We start from the raw sequence: 12,603 nt of genomic DNA on the forward strand, positions 1-12,603 counted from the left end.
TGTAACACAACTAGTTCAAAAATCAAATCAAACAAGCAAACAGATAAACAAACAGAATTGCTGAATTAAAACAGAAGCACTAGCTTCCACTTTTTTTTTTTTTAAATGCTCATCTCCTCTTTCCAGAATTCAATTTCTTAACGCTATGCTCTGCAGAAAAGCTATATTCTGCTTTCCTTTGAAAAAAAATGTTCATAATCCCAATGGTGATATGCAAACTACATTAAAACTGCCTGTGCTACAATACTGCTTCCTCTGGCAATCTTCTTCATGATTAACAGACAGTGGTACATTCCTCTCTGTGTGCTAACACACAGCTCTTTGGGCCATATCAATTCCGAGTGCTGAATGCTTGTACCACACTGCAGCACCCCAGTGAATCCCAACACCAAGTATCACATTGTTTGGGTGAGCCATGACAGAGGCTCAGAGCTGAATTTCATCTCCAGGCATGATGCAAGCCCACAGCAAGGGCTGAAGTTCCCAGCCTGCTGAGGGAAACAGGGGTTTCAGCCAAGCCTCAGGATACACCAAAAGTTCAAGCACAGGAGGTGAAATCATATGTTATCCCCTCCTTTGGGCACCATCCCAAAGACAAGGTCAAGAGAACAGGTCTTACCTGACACATCTCTATCTCCATTTTTCCTCTGCCAGTTCTGGTGGTTCTCAGCCCTCTCCTGAATCCATCTCACCTCACAATGTCAGAATTAAAAGTAACTTGGGAAAAGGAAAACAACGTTCTAGGAGGACAGCAAGGCAGGGCAGCTCAGCAAAAGCCTCAATGCTTAAACTTCCAAGAAGCAGCTGTCAATAGCTTAACTGAAAGAAAGCTCTACTACAAAGGAACTGAAAGATGAGACAAGTTTTGCAAATTGGAAGAAAAGACTTAATCATACCAGGCTCAATTCTTAATCTTTCAGATTTGGCACAATATTCACCAAAATAACTTATAAACAAACTTGCTTGTTGGAATCAGCCTATCTGTATTACTAGTTGTTTCTTTTTTGTTTGGTTTGGTTTGACTTTGTTAGCTGTTGTTTTATTTTCTTTTTCAAACAGCTGTAAATTTCAAGCCTGTGAAAAACGTCAGACGGAAAGGCACAAAAATGGAAATGATCTCTTTGTCCAACTAGGCAAAGCAGTGACAGCACTGTGGCTGACAAGATGCCCAAAGAAGAGCTGTGAAGCATCAGGCACTGTGAATAAGACTGTCCCTCACCACCACTACACATGGCTTTGTGGCAGAGGACGCAGCACCAGGACAACATGCGTGTGCACCTGCAGTGCAGTACCACCACCACCCCTTCCCCATCACCAGACGGCCAGCAGCGCTCTCACCATCAGCTGTTTTTTCTGTTTTCAATCATCATTTAAAATCTGGAAAGATTTTAAATGCCCTCAGCTGCTCCTGGTGGCAGAAGGATATGGGAGCATACACTTTCACACTGGCTGCATCAGGAATGGAAGGCTTAGCTGGACAGGTGACTTGCTATTAATGCTGTCAGAAAGAAACAAATGTACCCAGCAGAAAATGCTGAAGTGAACACTTGGGTACACCAACTCTACACTGAATTCTGATTCCTTCATATTCTTCTTCTGGAATCATCCAGTTAGAGGTGATAAAAATGAAATGCTATTTTGCAGCTGAATTACTGTTTACTGAAGCAGCAATTAACTGTATCATATGACCTTCCATACTAAAGTAAAAATAGAACTGGACGAGCTTGCCACCCATCCAGCCCTTAATAGTCCTTGGTTTGTTACGGAAAATATGCTTCATTCTCCTTAAGCCATGCTCAATTAATCTGGTTTGAATAAAGAACTTCTTAGAATAAAGGTCCAGTCCCTTCAAGCTGTGGCTCTGCATGGTGTTTTTCCACTGGAATCAGTCTGTGCTTACAGATGCATACCAGAAACTCATTTCAAGCCTAAAGTGATGAGGGAACTGTTCCTCTCTGCCCAAAGAGCTTTGCCTCGGCATATCTTTTTTCAATAAAACTCTGGTACAATTCAGGAGGAATTTTGGCTGAGAAGTACAAAAGTCATTTTTTTCTTTGGAACAAATCTCTAGAATCTAAAATTAATTTGACAGAACAAACTGAAGATTATGAATAAAAATAGAAGGCATATAAGTAGAAGAAAACTAAGACGTGTGTATAAATCTACATTTTCTTTTAGTCTGCATTTTGCAATGAGTTTTATCTTGGCTAGGGGAGAAGGCTCTGCACTTCAGTTCATCTGAGAGTTTAATCAATAATTCCCTACTTTGTCATTTGATTCCCAACCTAAAATTAACAACCCCTATTTTAAGTCTTTATTATTTTGGGCCTTTTCTGCTTATTGAAAGACCACAGAAGAACCCACCTTTTTTGATGGCTGAAAAAATCCCTTAAATTTTTCAGTTTACACATAGATGAGGCTCATTCAATCCTGTGACAACAATGTCCTTGACTTTAAATGCCTCTTTCTCCTTCCAGCCTCTGTGTCACTAGATTAGTGAGCCAAGCTCTTTCAGGGTATGTATGTTTATATAGCCTTTCATAGGCAAATATGCTCGTGCTATCCCTGTGCAGCTGGCTGGGTGAGAGCCAGATGCAAACTGCATGCTGTGTTGACCAGGAGCCTGAACTGATGGGTTTTGATGAGGACAGTTTGGTCTCACGCCTTTTGATTTGCACTGAGCTCGCCTCTACCTGGCACACAATAGGAGAGGAACAAGTGTTCTAGTGCCACCAAAACACCCCCAGCACGTAGCCTTGGTCACTCCAAGAGCCTATGCAGTCTTCCACAGTCTTTCAGGTGTGACTTCATCTTCCCAGAACAGAGCTTGCTGCGGATCTATCCTGCTGACATGCCAGGCTGCATCCAGAACGGCAAGAGGAACAGCTTTTGTCACAACCCATCCTGAGCTCCATGGGGATGACCCACAACGTCCAGGTTACAACAGCTACAACCCTGGAGTGCCAGGTCAGCCCCAGGGATGGTCTCAGAGTTCACCTGAGGGCCTGGATTTCTGCATGACTTTCCAGTGAAGCCACCAACACTGCGTACCTGCACAGTTTTGCCAACAATTAACTTTTGATCTGATTTTCCATTCAAAGGTCGAACAACAAAGCAAGTAATGGAAGCAGGAAGCCACCTGTATATCATATAGGAAAGAAATTTCTTTTACATTTGATAAATCTGCATTCATCAAATTAACCTGATTTTGTTTTTGAACAGATTTACACAATATGCCTTTACTGTTACCATAATTAACAGAAAACATTGATGACTGCAAAGAAGACAACCTTAACTAAGAGGAAGTATCAATTTTTGCATTAGAATTATGGATTATGGCAACTAATTTCATGAAGCAGTAAAATCAGTGGCATGACTATTCTGACAACTGTTACAAAAGACACCTCATTTCATGTTTCAAAGAATGCAGAATTCCAAATGACATCGATACACAAATTTGTATGAAGAATGACATCCTTTCAATGCTTCCTCTATTTTCAGGTAGGTCCCTCAGTAACCTCTAGACTCAATAAACTAAAAAAAAAAACAAACCATGGCAAAACAATCAAACAGAACTGTTACTACTCAAATGTATAACTTTTTTTTCTATTACTGACCACCTCCTGTAACTGTTGACCAACTACAGCTGCCTGGAAAATAGAGGCAAACAGGTATCCTCATGAGACCATTCGCATTTACTACATCTTTGCAAAACGCTACTCAGCTTTAGCATGAAAAATTCATTAAAAATGATTAGCCTCAGTTCACTCCAGCTTTCAAAATAAATACTACCTACAACTCAATCACCACAAAGCAATTGCAAACAACTGTTACTGACAGATAAAAACAGGAAAAAAAAAAATCTTATCTCATGCACTCACATTTGCTCTCTATCTGTGGATATTAGTTCCCATGTATATATGGTGTTCAAAACCAATATGGAAATAGAAATCAGACTAGACACGACAGAGAACAACGACCTGTCAAAACAGGATGTCCCAGATATTATGTTAGAGCTCTGAAGATCTTGCTTACCTAATCTGCATTTGGGCTTTTTGCCTTCTCTGCAACAGCTGCATTCTATCTCATCTTTTGTTTGCTATTATTTCTAACATTGAGAGATAGGAGTAGCTGAATATCTGTTTGGATTCTCTTAAAATCTAAGCAAAAATCCTTTGATGCTGACTTTATCTCTAAGGACTAGGGACCACGGTTTGCAAACCCCAAGTTTGCAGCTGGATGGGGACTACACAGTATGAGAAGGGTGAAGACACCAGATACAAGTGAGATTGCCATACCAATAGGCTCTGACAGCAAAGGAATTCTTTCTGCATGTCTTTATCTTACCACAACAGGTGGCTTTCCCCCTTCCTCTCATCCCCCAACAGTGATGAATTGTTCCATTCATCATTTTGCACATTTTACAAAAGTCAACACACATTTTGAAAAATGCTACTGCACCTCCACCAGCACAGAACATTGTAAGGACTCTGCACTCACTATAGCTGCACATACATCTGATGAAAAGTGTCCAACTACAAGACATGCACTATTTTTTAAATTTACATGAGCTAATACGTATAAACTTTAAGGAAATCTCAACACCGCTAGCCTCAATTACATTCAGAATTGCAAAGCTGCAAGGGCATTTTCACAGACAATGGTTTAGGAGTTATGTTAGTTCCCAGGGATTTTGTAAAGCGTTTTTCTCTTGTTACCTTGGTAACTGCTACCTTGGCACCCTTGTTGATAAGCTGCACCACATTATCCACTTGGCCTTTGTACGCAGCTATGAGAAGCCGTTCTGAAAGCACAGCGACCACATCCTGCTGGCTCATGAATTAGGAGAGAAAGGTTTGCAGGGCAAGCAGCTCACAGGTTTCTTCGGTCCAGAAACAAAAGCTTCAGAGCAGTCCAAGCAGCATGTGAGGAGGAGAGAAAGGACCTCGGCTCCCTGGAAGGCAGTGATGTTCCTATGCCATCTTCTGGACCTGTGGATCAGACAACAACACTGCTGTCAGTAACATTTCACAGACGGAGGCACTGCAGCAGCTCCTCCCCGAGCGCTCATCTCTTCATCGGTTTGGAGGGGGTCACAAACAAAACACCTCTAAGTCTCCTGGAAAGGATTGTTGCACTTCTACTCCAAGGCAGAGGGAGTGCACATAGACTCACATTTTCAGTATGTCCTAATTCCCCTCGTTTAAATCCTTAAACTTTCTGAAAGCATAACTCTCTTTTGGCCTGATCTGTATTTGTGTGGCCCCCTTTTGTTCTTTCTCCCTACATCTCCCAGACTATACATCAGCCAAGGATGAGTTAAATCCCTTTGTTGCTATCAGCACCTCAGCCTGTTTTGACCAATGGAGCAAGCGTAGGTTATAGTTATGGGATGCAGATACAAATCTCTGCACTGGGACTGAGAGCAGTCAGCAATTAAAGGCAGCTGACTGCTCTCTTGCTGGTATAAAACGCTTCACAGCCTCCTGCAAACCATTCCAAGGACACCTTTGGCAGGGATCACAACCTGAAACTGGGAAACACTGATCCTTGCTGTCATTGAGAAATTGCATCCCCAGAGAGGTGCTGACATCATGCCACACTGACCCTGGGGACAATTCAGATTTAGCATTCTTCATGCAAACCATGCAAACTGTGAGCAAGTTCTTCTTTCCTGTCTCCAATGACCTGCCCAATACAATGAACCATCACAGCTGATAAAAGACTTGTGACATGCTTCCAGCAAATCTATCAGCAGAACGCTTTGAGCTTAAGGATCCAAAACCTCCCAGTGCAGGAGGATTTCAGCTTTACATTTATTTTGGTAGTACTTCACACCTTGGTATTTAACTGTTTCAGTATAGCAAAAACATTGTCAAGATAGCCAGTGTGCGTGCAGACAATTTATCTTCCTCTCTCTTGAAATACCACCATACTGCTCATTACCAGCTACTAGTACTACGGACTTCACATAGTTTAATAGGTTCAGAGACTAGCTGATCTTGGAGACTGACAGTGGAAAACAGCATCGTTCACATTTATGTTATCCTTTTGAATATACCTCAAAACGGCAATAATAAAAACTTATTAACTACATCACAGCTTGGCTGCCCCCCTAAATTGATCTGGTTGTGTCAGTCTGGCTGATAGCACAAAGCCCTCCTATCACAGTGCCACCACTCAGAGTACTGATGTTCTTGCTCACTGTTTCAGCAGAGAGGGCACTGCCAGGACAGATTTCATTGCCATTCATGTACTAGGAAGACACTCCCAACAAGAAGGAAAAAGTGCATGGGTTGCTGTGGTACACCATCCTCTTGTCTTCCAGATACAGGGAGCGAGGCTTTTTAATTCTCACTCCAATGCTACATGCTCATATTCACCAGTATACATGTCAGCAACAAAAAAGGACTTGCAACCCTGTTTAACAGAATGGTCAGTAGGGTACTGCAATCCTCTATGTAACCAAAGTGTCATCCGAAGACTCCGGATGGTTCAAGATCTACGTTACTTTTTGATCAAAAGCTCACCTCTATTAAAACCCTCTTTGTTAGTCTGTAGATGATACTGGCAGAAATTAATTTGCATTCTTACGGCAATTTGTATTAATGACTCTTAGAACACTTTATGAGCATTAGTTTTTATGATTTTATTGAACATCCTCTGAGGTGAGCATTATGCTTACAGATACTACACCTACTTTAGACAAGGAGCTCTCTGAAGCACAGGAAAGTTACCGCTTTCTCCCAAAGTTAACAGAATAGTTATGTCAAAGCCAACTCCAGGTAACTGACACTTGGATTTGAAAGCATGAGGTTGTGGTGCCTCCAGGGAAAGAATCCAGGTTGGCTTTTCTTTACCATCCCCACACTTGCTCATTGCTAACATGTCTGCAGCAATAAGGAAACAGCTATGCGTTTATTCAGAGAGAGGAACAATGCAAAAACTTCCCAGGCCTCAAACGCAGCCCAGCAGGGGATAACAAGGAAACAGCACTGTACCCCAGGCAGCTGGACAGCTGCACCCTGAAGGTGGCCTGTAATTAATAATTTGATATGTGAAAAGTAACACAAGTTCAATCTCACCTGCCTTAAGTATTTGCTTTTCTGATGTTACTGAAGCAAGCTGAAGCCCCACAACCTGGCTGACCTGCTCCCTCCCAGGTAGCATCCCCACTGCCAGGAGCACTTTCCTGTCCTTCCAAGCCCACCACAGAGAGCAGGGCAAGCTTTACACCAACTATGCTCTCTGTCAGCTTTCCAGGCAGTGAAGTTTTTTGTTCCTGTGCCAGCTCCTGTCTGTGCAACAGTGGTTTCCAAACGTACTGTACAGTCAACTGTTTGTCCCCAGCCAACAGCAAGCCTGGCTGCCCCTACCTAGAGCTGTGCACGGCACACTGACAGCCAGCTCTGTGCACTCCAAAACATCTCTGATCAGAACCTGTTTGGTTTTGTTATCCTTTAAATTAAATATATATATATATATATCAGTAACATCATTGACATTGAGAGATTTTTTACTATTCGCTGCAGAAAGCTGAATGCAAACATTTTCCTGACACACAGACATTTCTGACTAAACTCCCAAAAAACTACAGGTGCTCATTATAACTTAGCTAAAGCACCAGAGACCTCAAATCCACACCAATTCTCAGGTGACTCAGATGGTGCAAAGCACGGTGCTGCCAGGGAGCAGTCATGCTAACAGGTATGTATGTAGCTGCGAGAGGTGGAGGCTAGAAGCTGCACTCATTTCATAGCTTGTCTCACTTCTTTCTGATGATAGCAGTAAGCTCTCTCTGGCGATCATTAGCCCCACAGCCCAGAGGAACTGCCTGTGGCAGCTCTGCTCTGTGATGTATTTTGCCTTCTTGCCTCCTCTGGATCACATACAAAAGCATATTAAGGAATTGATCCAGCTGTTAGTCTCACATGGGTTTCCACCTCACTGTTTAAGCCTCCAGCAGCAGCGGCTCTCCTCTGCAGCAGGGCAGTCATGTAACAAGCCACGTTCCCAATACTGGTTGCCTTACAGAATGGTTTTTCGCACCAGGTCACATCCCCAACTCCAGCTGCTTTACATTTCCTCAACTGCACATGTTTTGGATTCTTCACAACTCAGAAAAGTGTGTCTGATCAGGACAGGAAGCCCTGACACTCAGAGGACCACAACTCCTCACTCCCATTCTGATACCAAACCCCTCCCAGCCAGCTTTATCTCTCCATGTGCCTCAGAAACACAGAGCATCTTCTCTCAAATGCATCTGTACAGGCAGCTTGAGGGAGAAGGCAGCAGATGCCCAAGTGCTGCAATTAAAGGCTCGACTGCTCTTTTGCACCCAGGTAGTGCAAAATAAACCAATAACATGATTACAGGCGTACAGGCGCTGCGGCAGCCCCTGCTGCCAGTGCCTAATGCTCAGATTTAAAGCCCTCATTACCATTCCAAATCACTGCCGCTTCCTCCAAGCAGCAGAGCCCTTGTGCCAGGGATCCTGTAGTGCTCCTGCCCCTATCCTTTTGGAAAGCAGAGAGATATTCAATCCTTCTGCCAAGAAATCAAGACAGGAAGAAAAAAAAAAAAGAAAAAAAAAAAAAAAGATTTTGCTTTACAATAAGCACCAGCTCTCGCTGTGTATCTCTGGTAAAGATCAGATTGCTTACCTGGGGCAGGTAGGGAAAGCAACACCCAGCAGCCCTCAGGACGGCAGCCCAGGGCAATGCCCATTGGTCCCACTGCCACAGCTCGGCTCGGCACGGAGACAGCAACCTGGTCCCCTGATGAGTGCAGTGTGACAAGGGGACACTCGGGCTGATATCACCGTTCAGTATTTCAGACCCACAGCAATGAGGCAATGTCTCCAGCCAGCAAGAGCCAACCGCATCTCCACAGATTTTAGCTGCTCAATGAGTCAGGCACTCATGAGTACAGGAGCTCCAGAAATGTCTGGCTGCTGGAGGCAATGCTCCCGGAGCTAGAGAAAAGTCCAGCACACAGCAAGCATCACACCGCCAGGCTGGAAGATAGCCTCTCCTATATTCACAGAAAGGATAAAAAGAAAATAAGGGCTTCCCTTGCAGGAAAGAGACAAAAAAGGTGAAAAACTCTGAAAGACTTAAGACTTGTAAGTTAATCGACTTCATAAAATCCCACGTGATAAATGGAAATCATACAATGCCAGAGCACAGGTTACTCTCAGTTAGTAAGATCACCAAGTTCAGTTATTATCTGAACACTAGTGTAGCTAACAAAAAGCTCCTGGTTTTATTACCATTGTACCAAGGTTCAATACAAAAATAATAAAAAAAAAAAAGAATAGAAAAAGGGGCTCCTGTTTCCTGCAGTAGACCCCCAAATTCTCCTCTCTAGTTTACTGCCAAAAATGGTGCTGAGTATTGCAAGAAAAGTACTCATCACTAGCAGCTTTATAAGTAATAAGTATTCTAAATTACTTTAAAGGAGTCCTGTGTAATTTAGTCAGACCATTTGTTTTATGAGATGATATATAATAGTACTCTTTTATAATAATCTTACAATAATCCTTTCTAAGAAAGCTTCCAAGAAAACTTCCTATTTCTAATGCTGCCCATCTCTTCATTGCTCTGCTCTCCGAGGAAAATAGATTTCTTTGCTTATTAATACATAACAGTATATTAAAATCCACAGCATTCTCTTTTTCTTGTCTGCTCTCTCTGAGAAGTAGCTTGTCATTTTTAAAATATGACATAAGCACAAATAATGTACTCAGAATAACAAGGTGGGTTATTGCATTAAAGAATGAGTTTCCAGGAACCTAACTCATTTTATCATTTATCTCAGGATGTAGATATACCTTCCATTTCTGCTAAGTGACTTTCAGAGTTTTTTCAAGACCTGCAGCACTGCTTTCCTTTGAATGACTCTTTTCCAGTTCCCCCCATGAATCCAATACAAACCTATTGGGAAAAAGGTATGTATTTTGCTAAAGGGAGGACTCTGTCTCTCTCTCCCTCCCACCATAAAAGACAGTTCAGAAGGACCCAAGGTGTCATTATGAAAAACACAACATACAATCATTAAGGTTGGAAATGACCACTCAGATCACCTAATCTGACAACCAGCCCACCCCCACTGTGCCCACTAACCATGTTCCTCAGTGTCACATCCAGGCATTTCTTGAACACCTCCAGGACAGTGACTCCACCACCCCCCTGGGCAGTCCTTTCCAGCGCCTCACCACTCTTTCCAGCGCAACTTAAGGCTGTTTCCTCTCATCCCAGTAATAGATACACCTGAAAAATGACAACAGACTACCATTGCAAGAACTATCTGCTTCTGATACATATTTATCAACTACACCAATACTAATTTTTGAGCTGGACTGTATACTGCTGAACATTTTGAAATCAGATAGCCTGTTTTCTTGTATGCTGCTCTCTGATGCTGTTTATTGTTGTTCTTACTGCATGTTTTGAAATGCTATCAATGCAAGTAAAAGTTTTCATGCATGCAGTTGTGTAATCCATCACCTCCACAATCAGCACGCTCTAGTTCATCTGAGAACTTTTGTTTGTTTTTTGTTTTTTCCCACTTGCTATTAATTACTTCAATAATCACTTTAGCAGTCTCCCAAGGAACTCTGTGTGCCAGCTGCTCCACAAGTTCCCACCAACACTAAACAGCCAGGCTGATGTCCCTGCTCTGCTGCCAGCATGGATCTGCAGCTCTCAGTCCACCACAGCCAGACACAAGCTCTCAGCTGCCTGGCAGCTCTCAAACCAGCCTTGTTGCCACCACAACAGGCAAAGCTGCACCTGCTGACACTGGCACATGGAGGGTAGCAATGGACATCAACGCTTCAAATCATCAGTTATACATCACCAATCTCACAGCGTGTAAACAATTGTTTAATTGTTTTTCTTCCTCTTTAATTACCTCGTTATTCATTAGGCAAGCTCTACCCTTAGCATATTCCAGAGCACCTCACAGGACAGCTGTTCTTTTTGTCTGCCTCACCGAAGTTTCACAACTTTGTTATTCTCCCACCCTCTCTTTCACTACATGCATGCGCACACACGTCAAAAACATTCAGCAGAAGCAAGATCAGCTCACAGCAAGCATTCTTCAGTTAGGCAATGTTTACACAGTAAAACAATATCCATTGTTGGCTACAACGCAGTATAGACGCACAGACACACAAGAAAGAGATGTCCTGCTCTCATTTACATAAATGCAGTTAGGAAACCTTTCCAGCTCACTGCTGCTCAACAGAAGTGCTGGGGCTGAGCCTTGGGAACGAAGCAGGATACAGCTGTGCCCGGGAGAGAACAGAGATCTGCATTACACTCACACACAGTGGGATTTCTGGGTGAGAGATGTTATAGAATGACTTAGGTTGAAGGGGAACTTAAAGCCCACTCAGTTCTAACCCCCTGCCATGGGCACCCACTGCCACCCACTGGATCAGGCTGCTCAGGGACCCATCCAACCTGGCCTCGAATGCCTCCAGGGATCTACAGCTTTCTCTGAGCAACCTGTTTCAGTGCCTCACCATCTTCTGAATAATAACTTTTTCCTAACATCTAACCTAAATTTCCCTTTCTTTTAGTTTGAAGACATTCCCCCTTCTCCTATCACTATCAGACTGTGTAAAAATTTGGTCCCCCTCCTGGTTATGCACTCCCTTCAAGTACTGGGAGGTAGCAATGACGTTTCCCCAGAGCTTTCTCCTCTCCAAGCTACAAAAGCCCAAATCTCTCCGCCTTTCTTCATAACTGCCTTTCTGAATGGCACTTTTCCATCTACCTCAGCAGCCTACAAGCACCATACTGCAATGACAAAGTCTGCTCCTACCATGTACCTACCATGTACCAACCTCATGAAAATGTAGGTTTTTGAGTATTGGTGCCACCCTCTCTCAAGTTAGTGTCTGAAGTAAGCTCTGTAACTTAGCATAGGAAAATCTTCCTCGGCTGGGGAAGGAGACCAAGTTTCTTCCCATTTTCAGACACTAACAAACGTATTTGTGTTGTGGGAGAACAGAGAATGCTCTATTCATGCTGACATCATCCTAATACCACGTACAGTATCCCTGATTTTAATGGTCATGTTAGCAGGCTGTCAAATGAGCACTAAATATCTTCAGAGTTTGTCCCCTTGATGTATTACATCCATAAAGGACAATATATACACAACAAATGGTGAAGGATATCTAAGTATTATTTGCTTCATAAATCTCCTTGCAAGTTGTGAAAAATCAATCACTGTGGGCTAAAAATATTTTCCTCTAAGACAATCATAAATCAGTTTGGAAGCTTTCTGCAGATGTCTTGATTTCTCTCCCAGCTGCTACACCTGAAGGGGCTGCACTGGAGACGGTGAATGCTGCTGCTTTGAATGGTTGGACACTCTCTTGAACAGGTCCATAAAAATGCATCATTAGCAGTACCTTACAAATAAACCATGGCTACCACATTATGAACCACCTCCAGAACTTCTAGGTCTGTCTTAGCTAATAATACTTTGTAAACTCTGGCGACCAAAAACCCCTACAATTCCAGTAGCAAGCATAGCTGTGGAATTTCTGTATGACACACATGAAGACTCACCAAGTGGAAACACATT

General features: G+C 42.8%; 1 protein-coding gene across 4 annotated transcripts in view; it reads right to left on the reverse strand.

Moving 5' to 3' along the window:
* Positions 1–12,603, reverse strand: part of ANKRD6 (ankyrin repeat domain 6) — a 109,920-nt gene that overhangs the window by 30,342 nt on the left and 66,975 nt on the right. For all 4 annotated transcript variants that reach the window (XM_085217642.1, XM_085217643.1, XM_010707627.4 and 1 more), the window contains one exon: positions 4,719–4,991. In XM_085217642.1, coding sequence (XP_085073768.1) covers positions 4,719–4,838 — 120 coding nt within the window. In that variant the 5' untranslated portion in view covers positions 4,839–4,991. The remainder of the gene's footprint in view (positions 1–4,718; positions 4,992–12,603) is intronic.

The sequence above is a fragment of the Meleagris gallopavo genome, chromosome 2, assembly GCF_905368555.1.
Source record: "Meleagris gallopavo chromosome 2, MGAL_WU_HG_1.1, whole genome shotgun sequence".
Classification (NCBI taxonomy): domain Eukaryota; kingdom Metazoa; phylum Chordata; class Aves; order Galliformes; family Phasianidae; genus Meleagris; species Meleagris gallopavo.